Source organism: Mchenga conophoros, linkage group LG6 (assembly GCF_057382185.1).
Source record: "Mchenga conophoros isolate Kocher_MC1m ecotype Shallow Benthic linkage group LG6, M_conophoros_male_GT1.1, whole genome shotgun sequence".
Lineage (NCBI taxonomy): Eukaryota > Metazoa > Chordata > Actinopteri > Cichliformes > Cichlidae > Mchenga > Mchenga conophoros.
Genome location: NC_140531.1, coordinates 38,615,861 through 38,633,028, shown reverse-complemented (window position 1 = coordinate 38,633,028; position 17,168 = coordinate 38,615,861). Strand labels below are relative to the sequence as shown.

The 17,168-nt window shown below is 40.0% G+C and overlaps 1 protein-coding gene across 2 annotated transcripts in view; it reads right to left on the bottom strand.

Moving 5' to 3' along the window:
* frmpd1a (FERM and PDZ domain containing 1a) overlaps positions 1-17,168 on the bottom strand; it is a 51,115-nt gene that overhangs the window by 21,214 nt on the left and 12,733 nt on the right. For both annotated transcript variants that reach the window (XM_085277929.1, XM_085277928.1), the window contains exons 3-5: positions 5,650-5,772; positions 5,181-5,344; positions 70-172 (exon numbers count right to left, since the gene is read on the bottom strand). In XM_085277929.1, the coding sequence (XP_085134055.1) occupies positions 70-172; positions 5,181-5,344; positions 5,650-5,768 (386 nt within the window). In that variant the 5' untranslated portion in view covers positions 5,769-5,772. The remainder of the gene's footprint in view (positions 1-69; positions 173-5,180; positions 5,345-5,649; positions 5,773-17,168) is intronic.

Below are 17,168 nucleotides of genomic sequence, written 5' to 3'. Positions count from 1 at the left end.
AACTGCAGAGTATGTACCAATCATCAGGCATATGCATGTGTGTTTGTGAATGCAGCTGTCTGTGCAGACCTGATTATCTCAGTAGCTTGCTCTGGGGTCAGGTCATCGACAGAGACGTTATTGATCTTCACAAGCTGGTCGCCAGGGACGAGCCGACCATCTGCAGGCCCACCTGCACACACAAAATGTCCTTGTGTTGTCGTGCCCGAGGGTGTTCAATCAGCCTGCGCTCATACTGCAACTGGCGCTGCTGACAGGCTGTAGCTTGTATTCTAGTGATTTCCTTTCATCTCACTCAGTGCATAATTTTTCATACAGCTCTCCAAATCTAACTGTGGGACGACCAATCATTGTGCTTCCAATTTTGGGCACATATAACAACTGTGCTATCTCCACCTCATTTACTGTACTTCTCAGTACCGACATAATATTTTATTTATCATCTCTATAATCCAAAAACGATTGGCTGCTGTCGGCGCTACTGACGACATCTGTTATCTTTGTCCTTTCGGTGAATGAACATGTAAATGTGTTTCAGTGGCGATCAAAAGCTATAATTAGAAGCACAGATTATATTCAACTACTACACATTATTGCTGCTGCTGTGCCTTTGAACTCTGCATGTTAAACTATGCTCTGGTTGAACTGGTACAAGATGTGAAAGAAACTGTATTTTTGTGTTGCATACAGTTAGCTGATAAATTACTACATTTTACAACATCACACTTTTCACCATAGACTGCATATAATAGCTACTTCAGTTAGAGCTGTGCTACTTTAAGCTCAGTGTTTTCCCCACGGCAGATTTGGTGTTTTAAAGTCAGGCGTGACAAGCAAAGGGTGGATGTGAATGAGAAACCAAAAGATGCTGCACTCTCATAGGGTAGTGACTTGTCAATCACATCCCACAGCATGTCTTGCTTTATCATCGCTTTTAACTCTAACGGGAACAGCACGCACATTACATCATATTCCATAAAACTAGACACTAGCAAACAAGATTAAAAAAATCATTTGAAATTTGTTTACTGTGTTTACAAATTATGGGAGTCAAGCCGTTTTCAGAAGCTCCGTCTGTGATTTCGGCTAAAAAATAAAACTGCAATCGATCTGACTTGCTAACAGGAAAGCAAAAGAACTGAGCCTCAGATCACAAATAGCATACGTGAATCTATTCTGAGGGACATCCATCATCTCTGTTACTTATTAATAAACCATATCATCCACCAACATGTGTTTATTCTGTACATCAGGTAACCATATAATTCAGAGAAAGCATTGAATACTAGTATGTTATCACAATTAAATAACTAAAATAAACATAGACAGATGTTGGGCGATATTGATGGGCCTGAAAAAGCCTATCGAATAATGGATTCATATTTCACAGTCAAGATGCTGCAACACGTGCTGCAGACAGACGGACAGGGAGAACGAATTGAGCCAAGACTCGGTGGGGCCACTGGAGACATGAGCAACAGCATCTTTATGCGTGTGTGTGTGTGTGTGTGTGTGTGTGTGTGTGTGTGTGTGTGTGTGTGTGTGTCTGACAGGCAGAAACAGATGGTGACCAAGAGGACAAGAGAAAGAAGGTAATCTGACCCTGGACCTCAGGGGGATTCAGACCCATGCGCTTTTCTAGGAGAAATAAATGTAGGATATAATACAGATATGCTTTTAATAGCAATAACTGTTGTTTAGTTACATTTCAGTGATTCTTTTCAGAGTCTGTATGTTACAGTATTTGATATCCCATCTTTGTACTTTAGGATGCATAAAGAAACCATATAGTTTTATTTCTTGAAATTTTGAAGTCATCAGGCTGCTGACCACATGATGATAACTTTTCTACCATTTCAGATCTGTGACAATGTTGGGTCACAGAATAACACTTCAGACACACAAGCCTGGAGAAACTACTAAAAACCTCTGTGTAATGGTTTTTGTTGCCATTCACAGAGCATCTGTGAATATTTCACCATTTCTTCTGTAGGTGCAGGATGGCGCCATTATCTGTCCAACGCTATCAAAAATGGTATATCCAGTATTTTCCTGGGTATCAGTATTGAGTATGAAACTCTATAGCTGTGTCCCAAAACATAGGCTGCATCCTCCGGAGGCTGCATTTGAAGGCCGATTACGTCACAGCCAGCCGACGAAGGCTGTCCCAATTCGTCGAGTCCTTCAAAAGCGGCCGACAAATGCGTCGTTCATTTCCCCGATTTTGAAGGATGGGTCGGGTGTATCCTTCGTGGCCCACCATATCCCAGAAACTTTTAACATATTTTCAGGCGAGAAAGTAGCTGTGTAAACTTCAAATATCTGCTTGGTTTATCAAGACATTGCATATTTGCAAAAGTGCGCCGACGTTTTCGGAGACGTCTGTTACCCACCCGCTCAACAGCTAGCCGGGGGGTTCAATGGTCACTTGAGCCGGCGAGAGCTGCGGACTCCCAGCTTCATTGTTTACATGCTGTCTTTCGCTACTGAGGTTAAACATCACTCGGATAACTTAAAAATGTAATTGTTTGGCTTTTTTCAGTGTTTTATTTGTTCCGGAGTCAATCGGTTTGGCTGAGAAAAAGTTATTAGATTATTAGATTAAATAAAACTTTATTAATCCATCAGGTGGGTTCCTCTGGGATTTTCACACAGCTGAATACAAGTCAAACAGAAAACTGATTAAACAGAAGTGTGAGACGGTCGAGAATTTATGGCAGTGTCCTGTTATATTTTAGATAGCAAGGAGCAGATGGCCGAGTTTATTAAACTTCACTGACACAGTGGTGATGCAAATCTGAAGGCTAGACCGTCCCATTTCACAGCCTCGCACTTCTGGCCTTCTTGGTCTTCGAAGGACCCGGCCCACGTAGACCGTGAAGGCCGAGTCCTCCGAAGGATGCAGCCGACGTTTTGGGACACAGCTTATGTTATGACAACCCTGTTTGTTCTCTTCAAGAACATGGCAGCACAATTTGCAATGTTGCAGCTGAACAAACAACAGACTTATGTCTTGTTTGACAGAGTCCACTGTGAATTACTGGCTGTAATTCACAGTGACAAGTTTGCTAAAAAACAAACAGTTAATCAGCACAAACACTTTACACCAACAGCCAGCACGGTGGTGGAGGGGTGACGATTTGGGCTTGTTTTGCAGTCACAGGATCTGAGCATTTTGAGGTCACTAAGTTAATCATGAACTCCTTTGAATAACAAAGTATTCTAGAGTCAAATATGAGGCCATCCGTCCGACAGCTAAAGCTCAGACAAAAGTGGGTCATCCAACAGGCCAATGATCCAAAGCACAAAAGCAAGTCTACAAGAGAATGGCTGAAAAAGAAGAAAGGTGTTCCAATAGCCCATTGATTGAAAAAAATGCAATACAGTGAAAATAAAGTTACAACCTAATGGCGCAAATTGAGAAAAACAAAACATGGTTGAGCCACTCTGATGTGGTGGGATCTTAAGAGAGCTGCAAATCTCAATTAATTTAAGAAATATTTTAAAGAGTGGACTAACTCCTCCACAATGATCTGAGAGACTGATAAAGTCATACAGACAACAACTACTTAAAAAGATTCCTGCTAATAGTGGTTCTACACGCTACTGAATCATGGAGTGTACTCGGTACTTTACAAAATTGTATAGATTCCATGATAAATCTCTTTCACAACTACTTCTTTTTTTTTTAAATATGCAAAACAATTTTGAATGGTGTCATCAAACCGAAATAAAATCTGTTGTGCTGTTGAAATTAAAATTTTTTCATCCAGTTATATATTTATAATTTTCCTTTTTATTTTTTGTGATTAATAGTGTGGCGTAAAAAAATTCTGTATACATTTATTAAACGTCAGACTTCTAAAAAGGAACTGATTAAAGGAGAGATTTCACCTCTGCTTTAGAAGTGATTTATAGCAGGCTATTGCCAGAGGGAAAAAACGAGGTTCTGACTGAGGAAGCCTTTTGTGCAGCATGTGCTGGCAAATCCTTACATCTCTGTAAATTAATTTAGTTAAGAGGACTGATTTAAGGTTTCCAACCACACCCCCCAGCTGCATACACATTCCACCTCTTTGAAACCCGAACCATACTTCTAATCTTAGTCATATCCGTCTATTGCATATCAGGCATTTGCCTGGAAGTGATTCTTGGAGACAGTGCATCGTCCGAATGTATGTGCTCCCTGAGAGCCTCAATCGAGGGCTAAAAACTCCATCTTCCTTGAATCCTTCCAAATGTGTTTTGGAACACACACACACAAACACATAAGCACCACAGTTCATTTCCTCTGTTAATATAATTTTGTGTGCATGTATGCAGTATCTGCAGCCTTGGAGGCTTCACTTTTGTCAGTTTGTGTTGCACAGTACACTGGCCAGAGGCCTGCAGGGGTCTGGCACAGCTCCACGCCTTCATTTGCTGAGGAGATTTACTTTATGCAAAATAAGGGCATGGTTCTAGAGACAACAGGGAGAATGAGCCAAACAATATTCTGTTCCTGAGTGAACTGTATATACAGTATTTTACCTCCTAACAATCACAGCCTCGTTGTCAGTAAAGCTTTTAGCTGAGTAAACATATCAGTCCTAAACATATTAGTAATAGCAGCTTATACAAGCATAAAGTAGAATAAAACCAGAGGTGCATTAAATGATGATTCTGTAGGTTTACATACCAAAATCCTTTAATTTATGCTGTGGCTGTGGAATTACTTGTTCTTTGCTACTCTCCACTCATGAGGTGTACAGTGGCTAACGCTGTCGTAAGTTTTCACCTACAGAAAGAATAATAAAGGTGTGATTTTAGGTGGGAGACATTGACAAAGTACTAGAGCTCTGCAGACTGTGGCAATAGAAATTGACTCTTGGCAGGTAGGATGAAGTCTCTGTGGGAGAAGAAGCCTAAGCTGGTGAAGAGGTTCCTATAGCAGGGCTCAGGTGAACATGCAGTGTCAGCTTTAAAACAAAAGGCCCTGATTCAAACTAATAATGCACTCCTTCTACTCCCAAGGTAGTGAAAAGTGCTGCAGTAGATTTAGGGACAAGAGGGCTACAGATCACCGCATAGAATAGCTATTTATAAACACAACAAGGTTTAGTATAGAGACCCATTTGATTTAAAGTTCAGAAATCTGTGTCACGGCTATTTCCTTAGAACGGTGCTGTTGCAAACGTTACCTGAGGTGACCTCCTCCACCAGAATCGGGTTCTGGGAGGAAAGCGTGAGGCCATGAGAGTTGAGGTTTGGGTCGCGCTGGATCTGAATATTGAAGCGGAAGGGATAATTCCTCTGGTCAGAGCTACTGGACTCTGCTGTCTTCCCTTCTGCTGCAGCCCGATCCCTGGAGGAGTAATTCAGGAGTGAACATCTTACTGCAGTATCTGTATTTCTCACAGAGCAGTACTACTGTGAACAGCCTTATATTTGTGGGGATAACAAAAACAAGGAAATAATTGTGAAAAGCCACAAATTAAAGCATTAATTTATTTGTTACTGGATGAGAGAACCTGTTTTAGAAGGTTTTACAAATATGGGCTTCCTTTGATGATGACTGTAGACAGGTGCATCTCAAGGCAAAATATATCAAAGATAGTAAAAATGGTAAAATAATGGATTTATACAAAAAACAAAAAAAAGACATAATACCTGCTCAGAGAGTGAGATCTGCTGCCCAAGTCTCTGGACCGTCTCAGCCATCGTCCCACTACCTGCTCTACTCGGCTGGTCCTGCGAGACGGGGAGCGGCTCCTGTCCTGCACCTCCATTTACCTGGCAGGGGTTGTAGATCAAAGGAGCCATTTGTGTCGTAGATTTAGTTAAATGGCTCCACATTAAACAAATATGCAATGTACAATGTAAATGTTTCATAAAAGAATCTAAACAGGAGGCTGGAGAGCTTCCTGGTTGTTTTCCCTCTAGGTGAACGTGACAAACAAGCCTAAGACCACAAGCACCGTTCACAAAAGTGTGCAAACACAAGAGGCAATACCTGGCAAAGCTGCAGCACATGTTTGACTAGAATGAAATGTAAGAGTGTAAGCCCTTAATCACTCTCATGACAGGAGAGACAATCCCTCTTCAGCCAGAGCTCCAGGGAGCTGGTCAGAGTTACAGTTTTCAGCTTTTGTTGCTTCGTGTTAAAGAAAGCCCAGCTGCAACACTAAGACTACACTCCAGATGCAAACAATCCTGCACATGGCATTTGTGTGCTTATGCGTAAATCTGTGCTGTGATATGATGATGTTAGGGGTACAAATCAGACTCTATTACATTAGTGTATGCAGAATACAAATTCAATGAAAACACCCTGCAAAAAAATAAAGGAAAAACAGTAAGTGGAGACACAGTACCCACACGCACACAAGCACACACACACACTGGGTATTAGATATTTAATATTTCAACTGAGGCCAGCAATGATGTTACTTGTTGCATCATGCTACTTAAAAGGCTCTTAGCCCAAATTATGAACCAATCACTTACTGCATGGTGCCTCAATAAACATCAATATTGGTAGTTTATCATTCCAATAACAATGGTGTTTCCCTTAAATGTGTCCCTGTTGTGTTGCTGTGAGACAGGTGGTACTTATAAATGATTGTTGGTTGGTGAGAGAGATGTAATGGACATGGGACACCTCTGGCGTCTGCGGGGCTCGGTCAGACTAATGCACGGGCCTATGATGCAATACTAAGTTAATGGGCCTCTGTGGAGCCATACAGTATTTGAGGTAATACAATATCAGCTTACATGCACGTGTGAGCTCATTAAGACCTACAGACTTGGGGAAATCTCCACAATTTTGGACATTCTAGCTTTTGTTTTGTGTGAAAACCCGTGCGAAAGTTGAGTCAGTTCTAAGAAGAATGTTAAGCAGGCTGAAAAAAAAAGAGTAAGAAAGGCATTTTTCTTCCTGACAATTCCCTCTGCAACATGTCAGCAAAGAAAAGCAGCATGACATCACTTTGCTGACACAGAATATCAAGTTCTGCTGCTGATGCCTCGTAACAGTTGAATGAAAGTTAAAATACACGTCTCCTCAAGACAGGGGTTCTGGATTGTCTCCCTAATGGCTGCACCTTACAAAAGTGGTCACAAAACATTTACTCATGCTGCAGCCAGTCAATTTTGGTGTTCGTAAAGCAGATCTCCACCATATGCATCTCTTACATGCCGCTATAAAATCCAGTGCAGGCAGATGATAGTAGCAAAAGGAAATGTTGCATTCAGTGAAGCAACGGGGTGAGAAAAACAAGATCAGTCATCAGTAACTGTAGTGTTGACAGCAATTAAGTCAGGCACATCATGAACAGGAGGAGCTGAGGTAAAGGTGGGTTACAAAGTGGTCTGAAGAGGAGGCGAGCTACACAACTTAAATAGCTCAAACTACATGAGATTTGTAGTGGATGTGTAGGAAATATCATCTGAAACATTACAGATTACAGATCTGCTTTTATCGTGTAAATGGATCATGTGCCTACATAAAATAACAGTTCCATAGATTGGGCTCCACTGATACAATTAAATGTAACACATTTAATTAAATTAATTAAATGTAACACACTTAATTGTGTGATGAAAGGTGTATCCATTGTCTTTTAAGAAAAGTAACAGGTTTTCAAAAAGCCTAAATGTAGCACCTGAAGATGCTAGGCAGAGCTTTGCAGATGCACATCTACATGCTGTAGCTGTTAGCTGTCACCCAGTGGCAGTGTTGATACTGTGTGGAATGTGGACCAGTATATTTGTGCTACATGTGCTCATGTTTGTGCCATTGTTGGTCCTTTGTTAGCCCCTGCCACAGAAAAGACAACAGTCACCATATTTGAAGAACTTCTTGCTGATAGAGTGCCATTTCATGGCTCTTCTTCTGTGGTTCCCTTTTGTTTCAATTTTCAACCAATCAGGATTCTACCTATGCACAACGCTCTGTTGGCTTTTTGGAGGAGTGCACACAAGTGAGTCTCCACTACCTCTGCACTGGCCGAATTCCCACAATCCCTCTCTCTGCACAACCAAAGAGCTATGCAAATGGAAACCAACATGGGACCATAAATCAGGCTTCCCTCACTCCCTAACCACACACACACACACACACACACACACACACACACACAACCTTCCTCCCAGATGACTGAAGCAGTCAGACAAAGACCTGGGCATTAGCTGATACCTTATACCCCCTTCACATCCTTACGGGCTGAACCTACTGACTATGACTGGGAAAGAGATTCTCTGACAGTAAGCATTCATGGAGAATCACCTTACTTACTATGAATGATACAGGGGTGAATGAAAAAGTGAACAAATGAATGAATGACTGATTTATTTTGGAAATGTATTAATGATAATGATTTCATATAGAATCAATGAGTAACTGGACAGGTTGATGAATGGATAAGGAGATGCTCTGAATGGAACAATGACGTAAAGCACAGTTAGCCCTGTGACAAGGTGATGAGCAGAAGGATGGATGAATTAATGAATAAAGTTTGGACTCAGAGATGTAATCAATGAGTGAATAATCTCACAAGGCCTTCCCAGTGAGCAGCTGCAGGAAGGAATTTCCCCCAGATGGGCGTAATGATGGACATAGAGGAAACAAAAGATTAGAGAGGAGAGGAGACGGGAGGAAATGTGTGACAAGTACAGGAAACTAAATGAAAGGGCAGAAGACAGGCAAGTGTGATAGAAGGTGAGACAGGAGGCGGGCTTAGTGATGAAAGTGGTGAGTGACATAAGCAGACAGCAGTGGCTCCTGGGGGATCTTGACTCATAAGTACATTATCCATCCATCTGTCTGTGAATAACTCTCTCCTCCTCTTGTTCCCTCTGTTCTCATCCTATCGGCACCTCACTTCTCGCTATTCCATATCACACTCTACCGATTTGCTTCATCTGCAGTATCTCACTTCTCAGGTTGCACAGACCCAAAACAGAAGTGTACTCAGCTTTGCTAGGGACTGACTAACCCAAGAACCGCAGCAGCACGAAGATCACACAAGTTAAATGGTTACATAAGAAAAGGTACAGACCCCGAGACACTGAAGTAATGGATTTACAGAGCAGTGACTTACTTCTAAAAGTAGATTAATCAGGGATGGATCGTAGCCAAATGTCTGTGCATTTTAAAATACAAACACTGGGACAAAGCATTCATCTACATCCAATCCCCTCTAATCCCATAAACATGGTTTCCTTCCTAAGTAGCTTTGATTGAGTATACTGATGAAGTACAAGCCCAGGGAATTAAATTCACTACAGTAAAACATAGGAAAAAATCTATTTTCCAATGGACATATTCAAGGCAGAAATCAAGGCAGCAAAGGAAACTGAGACTGTACTTTCCTCTCTCATCAATGATACAACATGTCAAATATCTCTTTCATAAATATTCTAGCTCCATTGTTAGTGTTTCAAAGCTCTAACTCCTGGTTTATCGTAATGAAAAGTTAAGAAAATAGGAATTTTATCCATTTTCAGTCGTGTGATTTGTATAGGATGGACTGTTATTGGAATATTTCAGGCTGAATTGTGAAACTACACCTCTAGATTGTTGTTCTTTAGATCTAGTTTGTTTTGCTCTACTTTACTACACAATACAGTAAACTATGTGAATTTATCATGTGCTCATCTTGGGAAATCAAATGCGTATGGTAATGTGAAAGAATGCACGGGACACTGGCATCTTGATACATCACAATTGTGCAGCAAACAGGAACAGAGTCGGAGGCTCTTGGTGTCGTAGTGGTACAAGTCACATGTCTGTCAGCTCGGGTTGTATCCTGTTTGGGAACTCTGTGTTTTGCACTTTTTACTTCTGCTTTCACTTGGTGGCACATTAAATCTATGATAATCTTATTAACATTGAGCTAAAAGATCAGCCCTGCACTTCAAAAAATTAGGCTTACCCAGTATATTTAAACACAATGAGGAGTGATCTTTTACAAGTTTCCATATGTGATGAGTTTTAAGGAGACTTCACTATACGTCAGTGTGATATTTGCTGCAGGTTGCTTATTTATTTTTATGACATGGTCACAAAGAGTCAACAAAGAAATAGATTAGCATGAGGATTATTAATATGCAAGTGCATATAACAAGGTAAGCTTGAAAACATTTAATGGCCAGCACAGTCTCCAGACTTAAATCCAATCAAGCTGGTTTGGAATAAACTGGACAGAAGAATTAAATCAAAGCAATCTACAAGTGCTGCACATTTATGGGGACTTCTGCAACAGATATGGGAAGAGCTTTCTAAAGAATATTTGATTTCTGTTGTAGAAAGAATGGCACGGGTGTTCAGCTGTTATATCTGCCAAAGGTGGCTACTTTGATGAGCCAAAAGTTTAGAATACATTTTGGTCCATATATTCATTCTATGATTTCTTTTTCAACTCCAATTGCTTATTTGTACCATGCTTTCATTTCAGAGTGCAGTGAGAGATTAAACTGTATGATTTTCAATCAAATCTGGAAAAACTGGGGTGTTCTAAAACTTTTGACCAGTAGTGTAGTTGGAATCAGCCAGATACAATGAGCTCTACTTTACAGTAAAATATAAACATATATGTTTATATCATATATTTGTGTCCATCTATCCCATTTTTATTCCTGTCTGTCCATCACATGTTGCATTGTGAGGTTATTTGTACCTGAATCACTGTGCCTAATGATAGCCAGTAATAATGCTAAGATAATGGACCATGATCTAAAATTTGATAGTGTTAAAAAGTATAATTCCACCTCTCATCTAGTGACTTTATCTTTGATAGACTTTGCTGTTTTTGTTTTGATTCACGTAATAGCCTCTACTTAGGAAACATCATCTTAATACAAAAACCAGGAAGTACAACCAGAATCTGTGTTGGGTTTTTTGCATTACCAAAGCAATACTTTTAGATGATCCAGATAATGGAGAGTGTTGAGAAACCACAAAGACATTTTTGTCCATGATTTTAAGACTGGCCTTAGGAGATTTACAGGTAACAGGTGCTTAAGATGCAAAAGCGACTCTCAGAACCTGCTTTAACATGTTGTTTCATTCCCATCATCTTTTATGAATGGAACTTATGCACACAGTCAGGAACTGACCTTAGGACAATGAATAAAAAATGTTTTTACATTAATAAATAATGTATGTACAATGTAAATTTAAACAGAGTTTGGAATTTGAGCTGAAAAGACACTGTATAATTTTGTGGTTTGTCCACAACACAACAAATACTTCTACTGTACTGACAGCAACAGCATGCACTGCCAAGTATTAGCACTACCCAGTGACCTGCATGTCGTTTCTGGCAGAGTTCCAACGCAGGGCCAATCTGGCAACCCTGCTGCTGGGACAGGTGTTATGAGGTACTCGTCGTACAAAAAAATAACTTCAGGTCTACCGAATCACCTCTAAACTTGCCCACAATTAATTACATTATATTTATGACATCAATGTGAGTAAGCATGATAAACAAAATAACCAGGAACTAAGATGTGCTGTCCATGTAACTCTGTTCCTCCCTCCTTTTCACCCATGAATGTCTTGCAGCCATCCAACTACTGACCATGTCATCACTCAATCATGTGTCCCCTTCCATCTCGTTCTATTAGATTATTGCTCATGTGGGAGGAATCAGATTTCTCACATCTGTTTCTTGCTTTCTCTGTGTCTCAACGATACTGAAAAATGGAGCTGAAAGAAGAAACCAGAAAATTGTCTATTACACCTGATACAATTGCTTTGTTATGTTATTTTTGATAAGTACCATCCAGTTCAGTACAATTTTTAATTCATTTTGTGATACAATGATGCTCATCAGTGTGCTTACACACACACACACACACACACACACACACACACACACACACACACACACACACACACTAGCAACAGCTCAAAGTGGAGCTTATTTTCTAATCCAATGCTAAAATGTGTATGTATTTATAGAACATTATTTAGATTAACACTGCATGATGGTGTTATTTTCCTGTTGAATGACGTTTTTGCCTTTGTTATTTTGTCCGTTTCCACAGAGTTAGAAGAGCTCAAAAGCGATCCATAGGGTGTGGTCAAATTTGATGTCACATTAGAGTAAAATATGCATTTTTAATGCATTTTTTCAATGACATGGAGGCTTCATCTTGTGTAATATGTACTTTAGTTCTGATAAAAGATGCGATTCAGAAACATTTACCTTTTGCACACGATATCACTTTTGTCAAATGTTTGACTGTGCAGTAATCTGACTCTTGCTTCCACTGGAAATTGGTTAGTGGGCTTTCATCCAGACAAAAAAGGTTAAAAAAAGGTTGGCTCTGTGCCGTTGTTATTGATCAGGATCATTAGTGGCATTTTTTTTTATATCTGTCTGAAGAAAACCTTTGCGGTTAAATTTAGTTGAAAAGTCAAGTCATTTTTTAATGCCGTATTACTCCCTGAATGCATTTATGCCACAAAATGTCTACAGTTTGGTGTAGTAAAATGTGAGTTAAACATGGCCCTACAACAGACTTACCACTTGTTGAGTCCTGCCTCCTGCCATAAGACCATGAGCTAGCCGGTCAATGCTTAATTAGAAACTAAAATATGATTCAGGCTGTAAATGAGTAAAATGCCACTGCCGGTGTGCTGAGCTTTTCCTCACACATCCTCTGAAAACTATGAATAAATGTGCTGTTTGCATTTCCTAGTTTTTTAAAAATCTATTACAAGGTTGTTTTTTCCCCCAACACTGTGATATGCAATACACACTATAATCATTACAATATTAACACAGTAATCAAATTACATATATATTAGCTCAGGTTGTTTTTTTTCAGATAGCTGTGTCTGCTATAAAATTAGAGAAGTAAACAAAAATCTCTGCCAGAATAGTTTTACCTAATGCTGAAGCTGGGCAGGGTAAGAAATGCTGCAGAGAAACACACACACACACACACACACACACACACACACACACACGCACACACACACACACACACACACACACACACACACACACACACACACACACGCACACACACAAGCTGACTAAAGGGGCTACAGCAGCACTTCTCCTTCCCCACACTTGTGTTTTCTCATGTACATTTATTCATTCACTTTGCCATGATAGCTATCTTTTGGTTGTTTCTTATTTACTTTGATTTGAGTTGATCTTCTCATTTAATTTTCTGGATTTTGTTTCCTGTTTTTCTAACGTCCTTCACCTGTGTTAATTACCTGCAGCTTAGTCTTTGCAGAGTTTGTATCTATAGTGATCTTTCCTCTGTGAAGAAGATGTTCCACATGTTTGTCATAGCTAGCAATTTAAACCTACTCTGTTTAGTTCTATTTTCTCATGTGTAATTTCGTTTTTATTCTTACAGTCTTTTTGTTTCCTGGTTTTGTTTTTTGGCCATTAAAAGCTTATTTTCATTAGATGCCTCGTTTAATTGTACACAATAGATGCTTATTAGAATTTCCCTCTATCATCTTCTTCTCCATGTGAACCATGTCAACCTCTCACACAAGTTAAACATTGAAGTCGTCTAAAGAATTTTTGACATCATAAAAACTAGCAGCTTAAAGCAGTGTGGTGTACAAATTTCAAGCCTCCACAAAAAAACAGTCAAATATGGTTAGGGTGAATGCTGGGAATCGTAGTATAGCCATGATGTGAAAGAGGGTTGTGACATTAATCTCTGGGGATGATGCTCAGTGGCAATTGCGCTTAAATCAATACTAGATGTAAGAATATCATGTATATCATGGTAAAAATGTATGTGTGTATATACTGTCCATGACAATAAAACTACATTCTTAGTTGTTATATAAAAATGTCCTATTAATCATCAATGGCATAGAAAAGCTCCGCATTTATGAGCAAAACAAAGAGATAAGCTAACACATGTCTGAGAGCAACATTTCCACAGCCTCCAATACGTCACAATACACCACAAAACTGGTTCTGGGAAAACTGGAAACAACAAAATTGTTTCACTGCTTGAGGTACAACCGTAAAGGTGGAGACACTGGTAGCCAGTGATGTGCAACAAAAAAGTAAATAAATGACACCACCAAGCATCATCATAGCTCTGGGGCTGTGTTGAGAGCCAAAGCAAACTGTGCATGGATGCGGTTACATACTGATCGGTCTAGGATAGGATTCCAAACCAAATGGTCGTAAAAGTCCTAAAAGCAGTTAGCAAAAAAGGTCAACCCCAGATACAACATCCCAGGTAGAAAACATTTTATTCTGGACATTACTGTGAAGCTCCTGTATTGTTATAAGGTTAAATAAGTTTAATTATTGTTAAACTAAAGTGTTAACCAGTTTAGCAACTTCACACTCTGACCTCAGGATTATCAGAAAACAACATCTCAATCATCCAGGTCATCGTAAAGGACCAAGGTCATTCCTTCAAGGACACCAATGTTCACATTTTGGACAGAGAAGACAGATGGTTTGAAAGAGGAGTGAAAGAAGCCATCTATGTCCACTGTGAATGATCCTCATAAAACAGAGGCGGTGGTTTATGACACCAACTGTCTCCCATCTATAATCCAGTTTTGAGATCCCTTTCCAGACGCCTTAACGCCCACTCACATCCTGGGCCTTCTGACCTTAGGAAATCACATGATAGGGTGGGGCTAGGTTTCACGATGGCTGTATCCCAATTCAGGGTCTGCAGCCTTAAAGTACGCGTTTCAAGGCCGATTACGTCACAGCGGCGCGCCGAAGGCTGTCCCAATTCAAAGGTTGCTCGAAATGCGGCCCTGAAATGCGTCCTTCATTTCCCTGAATTTTAAGGCTGTGGCAGTGTAGACTTCGTGGCCCAACGTATCCCAGAATGCATAGCGCGGCGGTGGGTGTGGATAATTTTGCCGAAAAAAAACGGGGAATGAGGGGTGCCCGAAGAGTAAACTTTAAGTAAGTACTGAATATTATGTCACTTATTTATGTGCAAATGTTTAATAACGAAGAACATTAAAACATTACTGTTGGCCACATGTCGGCAAAGTTATGTGACATTAGTGACGTTTGTACTAACTTGGTTTTAAAGCCTCTACTTTAAAATATACGCCGTTCAATAGCTGAGCTTAATCCTACAGAGAATGATCAAAGCTCATGTAGAAAGAAACAAACAAATGAACAAAAGATTTTCTCCTTCATTTCTGTCCAAACAAAGCTGTATGACACGTTTCCAGCTGTTAGTATCATGGTTGGTAGGCAACCTGGGCAGTGCAACGGAGGCTAGACCGTCCCATTTCACAAGCCTTGCACTTCCGGCCTTAGCGGTCTTTAAGTACGCGGCCCTTGAGGATCGTTGAGGCTGCGTACTTTAAGGCTACAGACCTTGAATTGGGATACAGCCGATGAGTTCACCTGAAACCTTGGCTGATTGTGACCTTTTCACACCTTGGCTTGTGCGATTAGGTAGAGGATCGTTAGGGGGTCCATTGTGCTCCTGGGAGGACACTCCCATAGGGCTTAAATATGGGACTCTCCACCATTTGATCTTAGAACTGAAGAAGCTTCTCGGATGAGAGGTGAAACGTCTTCAAGCAACTTAAAGAAGTCCAGACACTTTTCTTTCTAAGCTCCTTAGACATCGGAAAACAACGCAAAAACTCATTGGAAAAGGATGGAAAATGTCTTTGATTATACTTGCACTATTAAATCCTGCTACCTTTAATCTGCACTCCCCAACTGTTGCGCAGTATTTTTTTTTTTGTTATTTTGTTTGATTTTTTTTTATCACTGAAAATGTATTTATTGCAAATTTACTGAAGCATTGCAATATCATTTTGAAGCTATATTACCCACCCCTACACGACAGTCTCTTGTCTCTCAAAAGACTGTGGCTGCTGTTGACAGGAAAGGCTGTGAGCAGAGACTGAACTCTCAAAATACAGTGGAAAATACAAATAATCCAAAATAAGTCACAAAATATACACAGGCGTCTGATAATATACTTGGGTGGCCTCGCCAACTAAAGTGTGGGAAACACTGTAATAACCACTAAACATTTTGTAGCTTTGACACAGCAAACATGTTAGCATTGGGAATAGACCGAGCACCTTGAAGCAACTGTTGTGTTCTGAATTGGTGCTACATTAATATAACTGAACTGAGCTAAAAAAAATAATTTGTCTGTAAAGTCAGATGGCACTTGTAGTCTTAAAGAAATATAATGACATAAATAATATTATCCAAAAACACAATTCACTCAAAATGTCCAGAGCAGGGGTGTCAAACATAAGGCCCAGGGACCAGAACTGGTCCGGGAAAACTCTAGCCCCTAAATTGCTTTAGAAAATGTTAAGTAGGGCTTAAATATTTTGACTTTTAAACCTATTTTAATACGTTTTATAGGTTTTCCTACTGATAAAGACCTTCCCCACAGCTTTTCACACTATACCAAAGTAACTAAATAACTGAAAGGCTCCTGTTGTTTTACTTTGGGCTAAAGAAATTTCAAAAGGACATGTTCTGGGACTTTTAAAATTACAGGACACTGCCCAATGCGCTACTATTACTTTCTTCTTTAGTTTTACATATTTATTTATTACATTTTAAGCCCAAATAGTTGTGCTGACACATTTCTTTCCTTCACTTCTTTTTCCTTTAATAAAATATCTCAGGAATTAAATGTATAGTTAAACTTTACACTGACAGAAAGGGAAGTTTCGCCAGTCTGGCCCACCTATAATCAAAGTAACCTGTGTACAGGTTACTTGATTATAGGTGGGCCTACAGGTTACTGTGTACATAAAATGAGTTTAACATCCCTGGTCTAGAGAAAAGCTGCAAACTCAAGTCTTGGCACTCCACAGAACAATCCATCCGCCCATGCACCCTCCCTGTGACTTCTCTGTATTTTTGGAACGTTAACTAAATTAGCTATGCATACACGATGAGTATAGTAAATTCTGAAACATGCATTACTTACAACTTTTGCCTAACACTCTTACTGCACGCACAGAGACACACAGGCGCGCAGAGTAGGCAAATGGGATTACAGAGTGTGTCTGCAGGCTGTGACAGGGAGTTTGTGCGTCACTCCTGCTGAGCCAGATTAGACTGAGCTTCACCTTAGCCTTACAGGTCTGTTTGGAGTAACACACTGGCTAAACTAGACAGACACTAGTTTACTGCTCACTTACCTCTCCACTGTGCGTCTGTCTCACT